The sequence below is a fragment of the Amblyomma americanum genome, chromosome 11 (genome assembly GCF_052857255.1).
Source record: "Amblyomma americanum isolate KBUSLIRL-KWMA chromosome 11, ASM5285725v1, whole genome shotgun sequence".
Taxonomy (NCBI): Eukaryota; Metazoa; Arthropoda; class Arachnida; order Ixodida; family Ixodidae; genus Amblyomma; species Amblyomma americanum.
In genome coordinates, this window is record NC_135507.1 from 14,274,542 (window position 1) to 14,284,135 (window position 9,594).

The following is a 9,594-nucleotide window of genomic DNA, read 5'->3' on the forward strand; positions in this document are numbered from 1 at the left end:
AAGCCATCTTGTGGAAGTGTTTTTTTCTTGCGTAGTAGCATTCTATACGTATTTTTCTTTCCGTGTCACTGCCGCACGGACGTCCCGCGAGTGCTGTTGCGCCGGGTCCTCGTGGTTATATCGGTCGCTACGAAAGTTCTTCTTAAGCGGGTTTATTTTACAGTGAGTCCTACGGGAAACGAACCAAAGCATCGATCATTATATCCGAGAATTTGTCTTAACCGAGTTCGTCTAGGAGTCTATTTCCAATCCGATGCAAACTGCATTCTCTTTGTTTTGCCATCTTTTGCTGCTCAACACTGCAGATCGTATGAAGGGAGCAGGATGAAAAGAATGTTTAAACACAAACACTGACACCACCTCTTCGGTGGAAGTCCTGAAGACTAGTAGGATACTCATAAAAAAAAAAAAAAGTTCGTAACAGCAAGTGAGACGCTGTTCGAGGCATCCTGCATTACTCCGCTGGCCAATCACGACAGTGAGCGAAATCAGCTTTTTAATGTTTGACAATCAAACAAGCCAGTGGCATCAAAATTCTTGGGCGCATAATTTCCCCATGATTAACTTTTTATTTAGATAACACGAAAAGTTTTGAACAAATGGCCTACTTTTTTGCCACGGAGAAATTCTGTTCAGCGGTCCTGAATGTGGGCGGGCCTTCGCTAGATTCACTGCAAACTTTTTATGTATCCTGAATACTGTGCATTCCTAATTATTATGCGAAGTCTATATGGCGCGCTCGTCATTCACTTGGCCCGACGCCAGCCAGGTACAGCAGGTAAGAGAAAAGGAGGGAGGGAGTTTGGAGGGCTACTCTGGGCACTGAAACATATTTGGTGTAGTGAGAGCGGCAGTTGGGACAGGAGATGTAGGCGGGGGAGATGCAGGCGAGCTGGGCTGAGAAGGGACGTTGGTGGAGGGTGTGTTTGGGCGACGCTGAGCTGAGGGTGGGATGTGGAGAGTGCCTGAATGGAGTTGCGGAGCTTTGTGTAGCATGCTTTGCTAATGCGTTTGTAGTTGAGAGTTTGCAGTATGAGGCCGGGTGAGCATCGTCTTCGCGATGTTTGCAATTTAAATTTCCCGCTACTTTGTGGAACAAAGTGGGTACGTGCACTTTCTCGGTTGTACCATAAAACACATTAATGCAAAAACTAATTTGTGTTATTCTAAGAAACGGTTATAAAAACATTTGTATTCATTTTTTCGTTATATACAAAATATTTTGGTGAATTTTGGCGGCTAGACGGCGCTGCTTGTTACTCTACTTCAATGCTTGTTTGTTTACTGTATGTCTATCTACGCGTTTTGTTTAGTTATGGCGGCAGCAACTGTGGCTGTGCTTGGTAGTGCTTGACGTGCAAAGCGCGAGTGGCACTGTTTCCGACCGCGCAATACTTGTTTGCCAACGTTAGACATCGTGCTGGGGATGGACATGACCTTTCATCGCACAAAACTTGCGCACCTGACTGACGCTAGATCCCTGTGAGCGAAGCCTTCGTAGCGTGGTGCTTCGCGTCGCTAGGTCTGGCCGCGTTTCAAGGGACGCCGCATCACCGCTTCCGCGTTCCTCCGACTCTCCGAGGAGACAGCGGCCGCAGCAGCGGGGCTGCATAGCGCCCTCATGAAGGGTAAAGGCAAGGGTTCCGAAGAATGTCCGCTGCAGTTCCCGGACGTCAGTCCGGTAGACCATGCTCAGGACTGCCCGCGCTACACGGCGATCGCGCAGGGAGACGCGACGCTCTCCCTCGAGGACCTGGAGCCTCTCCAGTTGGAGCTCGAGACTCTCCTCGTGTCGGTGTGCGAGCGGCGCCGGCGGCTGGCGCACGAGACGCAGCTGCTGCTCTCGTGGCAGGAGAAAAAGATTCCCGTTGGCGGGAGCACACCGTCGGCGCCGGGAAAGCGCAGTCGCGCGTCGCCCGACGGCAAGCCGTCCAAGAAGTTCAGGGATGGTGGAAAGGTAAATGCGCACGTGCATGGGGAAATCTGGGGAATGATTGGCAGCCCGGGGCGGTTCTTTCGAACGGACGCTGTGCCTGCGGAATGATGGTCAGTTTTAGAGGATTTGTTGATGGGATAGTTGGGCAATCGATTTTGACAACGCGAGAACGAAGCGCTGTGGTGAAGTGCTTCGTCCTGTCGCCTTCTTGTTCTTGCTCTGAATCTGTTAACAAAGGTGACAGTTAGTTTGTTAGCATTTTCGACCCGTGTGCGCGTGCTGCAAGCACACTAGAAAAATCCCTGGATGAGGTGGGTGAAGGAATTATGTTTTATTGCGACAAAAGAGCCATGGTCCACGTTTTTCAAATCACAAAGCTCTTCACTAGAGTAATAGCATTATGCGTCATCTAATTCGTTACCTTTATAGGACGTCCCATGCCAGACGGGAAGGGGCTGGTATGAAAGAAAGAAAACTTTACACACAGGACACTTTCAGGAGTGTAGACACTTAATTTTTTGGTGCGTGTTTTCTTTGTAATGATGTGTAAGATGCTAGTATACGTGAATCAACAGCCAAGCAATGGCTGCGACGTCAAAGGTCAGTACAGGTCGCCTGAGGCATAAAAAAAACTGCAATGTAATGGCTGCTTTGTCATTTTCATTCAGCACAACACTTAAGCCTGCCTGAAAAGTTCGCATGACCATTAATAAATAAGCAGCGATTATATCAGTTTTTTTATGCTTCACGCGACATGTACTGAACATGACATTACAACCCCCGCCCAGCTGTTGAAATGAAGTTGCAACGGAAACAAGAGAGAAGGAATTCAATTATACATTATTTACTGGCCAAAGGCAAATAACATGTTGTGATCCGTGCATATTGTCTTCCACATCATTTGAAAGAAGAAAGCATGCCCCTCAAAATTTGGTGTTTGTACTTTCTTACGGAACCGTGGTGTTTTACATCACAAAACCACTGCCACTAACATCCTAGCCCCTTTTCTTTTTGTGTCAGGCTTTGTTTGTAGCTGTGTTTCCCAACTTCAAAAAGAACCGAACAGTGACCCTGTTTGTGGTGCACCGCAAACACATTTCCACCTGCGCCGTCGCCGCGGTGGCTCAGTATTTAGAGCTCTCGGCTACTGAGCTGGAGTTCCTGAATTCGAATCCGGCCGGAGTGGCTGCATTTCGATGGAGGCAAGACGCAAAAGGCACCTGTGTGCTGTGCAATGTCAGGGCATGTTAAGATTCCCCAGGTGGTCGGAGCTCTCCACTAGGGCACCTCTTTCTTTTTTCACTCCCACCTTCCTCCCTTCCCTTATGGGGCAGTTGGGGTGTTCACTGAGATATGAGACAATTACTGCCCCATTTCCTTTCCTCAAAAACTAATATTACAATTTTTTTCCATTGGGTACTCCCAAATACGATGCTTGGTTTTGTGTTCAGGTCTTTACAGGTGGCAGACCCCCGCGCAAGCAAGTTGCATCCAGTTCATCCACACTGGCCACGGGCTCCACCACTGAAGAAGGGCCATCAGTGTCACGTAATGATGCACCTAACCGTTTCTGGGCTTCGTTGGAGCCATACTGTGGCCAGGTAGTGACTGTTTTTCATGTATATTTAAAGGATGTCATGGTTATTATCTCTATTTTCTCCATTTTGTGTCTTGCCTGTGGCCATGGCACCATTATTCAGAGCCTTCATCCATGGGCTGCCCCTGTTCGAGGCGCCTATTATTTTAGTGCCTTATGTGATAGTATTTAACTCCAGCTATGTTGCTGTGACCACTGCTGCATCCTTGAAAACTTTTGTTTCAAAATTCAAGACATGAGGGCAGAACAGAAAAAATATTGCACTGCTTACAAGAAAGGTAGTGGGAGGACAGCACTTATGACAGCCTGTACCATTCCTCTGTGCGGTATTGTTGCGTTGCTGTTGCTTTCCAGAAGTGGCCATGGTGACTTCTCGATGCTATCAGACCGCAAGTATAAAGTTTGAAAACTGAAGGCGACATAGCGTTTAGTATGTGCCGTTATTCATATTTCTCGTTAGCACCAAACTGTCACTTCAGTTGCCAGCATCAGTGCAGCACATAACAGTGCCAATGGCTTGTGGCCATATTTCATGGCTCTCACGCAGCATGAGCCTTAAAGATAGCACAACCTATCTTAGCTTTGCTTATTGCAGCTTGCAAAGCAAAGAGAAGGTTTTTATTCTAAAAAGTGGCTAAATCATTGACTGTGCAGTAGCCCTTTGATACAAATGACTGATGTATTCACCGCTGTGCAACAGTGCTTTTAGGAGCTGGAAATTCACGAGAGCGAAGCATTGCCGTGCTCCAGTCTTAGTGAGCTAAATGATAAGTTTTGTTTTTGGCTGCCAAAGCAGTCTGAAGTAAAGTCTCTGAAATAATTAGGAGTTGTGTTAGTCTTTGTTTTGTAAACTAAAAGAAGACTGAACTGATTCCTGTTTCTTCACAATGCGTTGTGTTTTGGAGTTGCGAAGAGGTTGAACGGCCTCAGCAGTGTTGTTCTGTTGTCTTGCCCACGGGTGCTTGACAGGTGACTGCTGACGACGTGCGTGCCTTGGAAGAGCTGATGCGTGCAAGGGAGGAAGAGGCCTCGGAGTACCAGCGGGTGCCTCCTCTCGGCCGCCATTATGCTCAGCGCTGGGCGCAGGAAGACCTCCAGGAAGAACAGACCCAAGGAGCACGGGCCACAGGAGGAGGGGCTCAGGGAGCACGGTATGTGGTGCTGCCTTTACTTTCTCTGCATTTGTATTGTAATTGTTGTCATAGCCGCATATTCGGTCTGTACCCACATACTGCAGAGTGCCTCTGGTGTACCTTTTCATTGTTTATTAAAACTGCGAGAATGCATTGTTGGGCCTGATGCAAACCTCTTCATGCATGACATGGTGTTACACCCACACAGCAGCCTATGTTGCCACACAAATAGCGAATAACCCAGAATTACTTAGAATTCATGATTACCCAGAATTCATGATAAAAATTAGTTTTGTAGTTAATCATATATGTGGAGCATGGATGTGTACTTCTATATATTAGTAAATAATGACAGATGATGGCAATCATGAGTGAACAGTTACAGGAGTTCTTTCAGGCACGTTGAGCTTTGCTGTGAACCTCATTTCGGTTTCATCAAATTAAAACCTGCGGAAAATATCCGATTATTTTGTGTTTCAGGCACCTCTCTTTGTATCTGTCTGGCATTCATACAGGTCACCGCAGCAGACGCGTGGCAGCCTGAACAACTGTGACACGCCCTCATCTGGTGGCAACAGCAAAGGGGGCAGTGGGGGTGGGGAGCCTCTTGGAAGCCTGACGCAGCGACTCGTCTCATGCTTGCTGGAGGAGAACCTGCTGTGTCCTCCCCTGGAGGACAACCAGCTGGGACCCCCACTGGGCCCCAGCCCCGGCCTCGCCCAACAGCTGGAGCGGCGCGTTCGCAGAGAGCTCCGCGAGCATGGCCTCCTTACTGAGACCGACCCTCCTGATGATCAGGTGAGAGGCACAGCCTTTTCCTGTCTCAAGCTGATGTTGTGATCTCAGGTTCATTGACTGACTCGTGCTGCTAGGCACATCATTGCGTGTGTACGCTCAGTACAGATAAGCCCATTCTTACCACTTAGAAAAATGAGCCAAGTATCTGAGCTACTCATGCTGGCACACTTAAGGATAATTTTATCTGATCTGCAAGATGGACTGAGGCATGAGTGTTAGTAAAAGATTTGCAGGAACATCAGTGGGCTGAAAAAAAAAAAGCACTTCGGTTTTCACTTTGGTTCTAGTGTTCATACCCATTGTTCACAGCTGGAAGTTGTTTGGATAGCGATAACGGGTTAATGTTCATATATGGGGAATTGGTTGTACTCTACTTCGCATTCATTACCTGGGATTCCTCGTACATGTCCTGGCGCAATGGTGCAGTGGTTAAGCGATGCTCCACTGCCCTGCGATGGCAGATGCTGCCATTGGGAGGGCTTGTGAAACCCAAGTTGCTCTTCCCAAGCAACCTCTCGCGACTACACATTACTTGAACTTGCCAGTCGCCACTTATCCAGAGGGAGGGGGGGGAGGGGGGCTTGGCCTCCCTCCCCAAAATCAAGTTAATCCTTCCCCCGTTCTCAGTGCTAAACCAGTTTTCCGCCCCCTCCCTTGCCAGAAGAAATTACCTTCGGCCCCTCCAGAAAACTATTCCTGGCTACGTGCCTGGTGGGTAGTATGTATACATATATTGTATACATACATACCTGGCTGGTTACCCACTACCCGGAGGGCAGCTCGCCACAAAGCAGACTTCAGACAAACATACTAACAAATACGCAGCGGCTAAATGCGGGGAATGACCGTTATAAGTGTATTGCACTAAAAAACTTCTTTTTCACAAAGTAAAAACATACTGGTAATGCAGTTCTGTGGCGAGTTGTCAAAAAACTAAAATTGTCAGTTATCCGCCGCGGTGGCTCAGTGGTTAGGTCCTGCTGAGCCGGAGTTCCCTGGTTCGAACTTGGGTGCTGCTGTCGCATTTTGATGGAGGGAACAGACCACTGTGCTGAGTGCACATTAAAGATCTCCAGGTGGTGGAATAATTCCCATGGCACCTCTTTCTTCTTTTCCTCTTTCACTCTTTCCTTTGTCCCTTCCTTACAGTGTGGTTCGGGTGTCCACCGAGATGTGAGACAGTTACTGCCCGATTTCCTTTCCTCAAAAAAGCAAGTTTCATTTTCAGTCTGCAATTTTTGTTTCATCTTAAAGGGTCATTTAAAGATATATGGCTGCCCTAACTGCCTCCACATTCCTCTAAGCATCTAAAAATATGCTTAGGGCATTCTTATTTGTTGTGTAACGACGAAGATTTGTTGATGCCGGAGTGGAAGTGCTATCAAGTGCTATCGCTGAGCATGCTTTGCTTGCTGCCTCTAGAACGACTGCCGACAGGCAGACAAATGCCATTCAGTGCCTGGTCCTTTTAGGGCCAATAAGCCCCTTTGCAGTTTAAATAACCCTCAAGATGACAGAAAGAGTCATAGGGAATGGTAGGTCATTTAGTGGGCACTATGGGCATCGGAACTGCATTGACTTACCAGCCTTTAGTGGCACTAACAACCTGATATTGGCACAGGTGGATGAAACGTGCACCTTGCTGTAACCCCAGTTCTCTGAATATTCATCAATAAAAGAACAGTCAACAGCTGTAATGAGATGTTTAGGCATCATTGGAACCACATTCTGTTAATCCAGGTTTTAGCAGAGCTGAGAAGGTGCCAGGCAGAGCTGCGGAGCGTGAGCAGTCGGAATGGATCACAGCTCACGGCGCTGCTGAGACGAGCCCGTGAGAGCCTGGCGCAGCAAGAATTGAATCGTCGACTGCGGGTGGCTGACCACGAGCTCCTGGATGCCTGGCGACGGCTGGCCCAAGTGCGCCAGCGTAAGAAGACCCCATCCAAAAAGGACCGTGACTTGGCCACAAAAGCACTGCGTGACAGGCAGTCCCTCCTCAAGCAGCGGCCATCTTCAGCACAACGGTGAAAGTTGTCGGAGGAACTGGTAGTGGCAGGCACTGCAGTGTCCAGTGGTTGAACTGTGCGGTTATGTCTGCTGCATTGTCATAAATTTCGATTCTCAGTTGTCAAAAGATGCCACAGACATGCACATTCTACTGGTGCAAGACAGAGTTCATCCCGGCTAGAAGCATCATTTTTTTTTTTATGTGACCGTGACCATTAGCCACACATTAGTGGTGAGCTTTGTACTTGCTTTGGACATTTTAAAACATTCTTCATCTTTAATGCTGTGTTGTGCATTCTGTCATTGCTGTTTGGGATGAACACATTTGGATTGGGTTATGGTACCACCCCTTTGCACTTGGATTAAAATCTGTCATGCCTCTGTACTAATTTTTATTGTATTCTTAGTACATTTAGTTTGTGTTATGGTGTATTGATGTGTAGTATTATTCATTCCTGCCAATATCTGCTGACGTTCAAAACAATGCGACAAGTTTCTAGTCAGCATACTCTTCACTTGTGAAACTGAATCCTCAGAAGAAATCACAGAGGTGACAGAGTTCATACCATGTAATGCGAATTTCGGTAACTGGGCTGTCGGTTCTTTGTCATGTCTTAATTTAGATCGAAGGACAGGCAGATGGCTAGCATTGTCTTCTTGGCTTCTTGTTTGCCCTCTCATTCACGCAGCTATCATTTTTAATGCGGCAGCGTTAAAGGCCCCGTTCTAGAGAAAATCTGTTGTCGGCGTTGTGAGCGAAACATCAGGGCCATGGCTCTGGCTGGTGGATTCCAGAGAACAACCCAGGAGGCAGGTGGGCCTCCTAGATCACGTGACCTTGCAATGTCATCATAACCTACCCACCTGATTGCGAGCAAACTGCCCACCGTGGCACGTGCCAATCAAATTAATGATTGGCCGCTCGGGAAGAGCAGCCTGGGCCGCAGAAGGGCCACCGCTGGGCACACCTGCCATCGCAGGGCAGTGGCACATCACTTAACTGCTGCACCACTGCGCTAGGAGTGGTATAAAGACTTCTAGGGATCTGTGAATGTAAATTTGAGAATGACCTTCTGCATACATTGGAATTAACCGATTACGCTATCGTGTCATACCGTTTAGGCGGATTTTAAGTGTCTCCTCCAATTTTTGTCTAATTTGCTTGCTGTGCAAATGCATAGCCTCATGCCCCACCACTACCGCATGTTGTGGTGGTGGGGGTGTAGTGGGGGTTCTCTCCTTTTGTGTCCACCATGACTCTTAACTTTTGAAGTTGGCAGCAGCGTGCGTCTGATGTCGGCGCCAGAATTGCGAGATATTCAGAAAAGTGGTTTTGTCGAAACATAATGGCGCAGTAACTGACTTCTCGGCGGTGTCAATAATTTTGACCACCTTTGGATCTTTAACATGCACGGACATTGTACAGCACACACGCAGCTTTTGTGTTTCGCCTCCGGTTCGAAGCCATCCTTGGAAACATATCATGGAAACGTATCAGCTTTTTATCCATTTGGAACGTGGAGTGTGCTTTTTTTAGTGATACTTTTTTTATCACGTTCGAACACAGGATTGAAGCACCCCTCGCACATGCTCTTGGCCTGGCTCGCGCGTGCTTGCAGTGTCCGTATTCGTTTTCTTCGTGTATAACAGTTTTTATTTGTGTGGCTCGTCGTGTGCAAAAAGTGCCGGTAAACATAGTTGTGCCAACTTTTGTCCTCGTTCTTTGCATCCTGGCCGACCTCACCTGGAACGCGTGACACCGTTTGGAAGCAAATGAGATTAAAAAATTAGCGTTGGTTCAACCCGGCTGAACCTAGTAGGAGGAGCGAAAGCTCTGTTAAGCATAGTCATCCAGTCTGACGCCTTTCCATTTCGTAAAGATCATCAGATTCCACTCGACGGCGACGATCGATCTCCTAAGCACTTGTTCCGGCACATTGCTCATCCATGGCTTTGTGTGAAGGTAAGCACATGCTTTTATATATCGAACGGTGCGTCACGCGATTTCCGGCAGTTAGGAGAGTGTCGTCGTCTCCGCATACGCAGCTGTGGTGAGGTGCAGCGAGTCACGTGATTCGATAGTTGCGAGGCGAGTGAGCACTGGGCGAGTGAGCACTGTTGGC

The 9,594-nt window shown here is 47.8% G+C and overlaps 1 protein-coding gene across 1 annotated transcript; it reads left to right on the plus strand.

Moving 5' to 3' along the window:
• The first annotated feature begins 1,298 nt into the window (after positions 1-1,298).
• Positions 1,299-7,860, plus strand: Ada3 (transcriptional adaptor 3). Its single transcript, XM_077642299.1, has 5 exons — positions 1,299-1,957; positions 3,388-3,537; positions 4,503-4,684; positions 5,182-5,464; positions 7,205-7,860. Exons 1-5 carry the CDS (start codon positions 1,622-1,624, stop codon positions 7,490-7,492), a joined length of 1,239 nt encoding a protein of 412 aa, XP_077498425.1. The 5' UTR covers positions 1,299-1,621; the 3' UTR covers positions 7,493-7,860.
• The last annotated feature ends 1,734 nt before the right edge of the window (positions 7,861-9,594 follow it).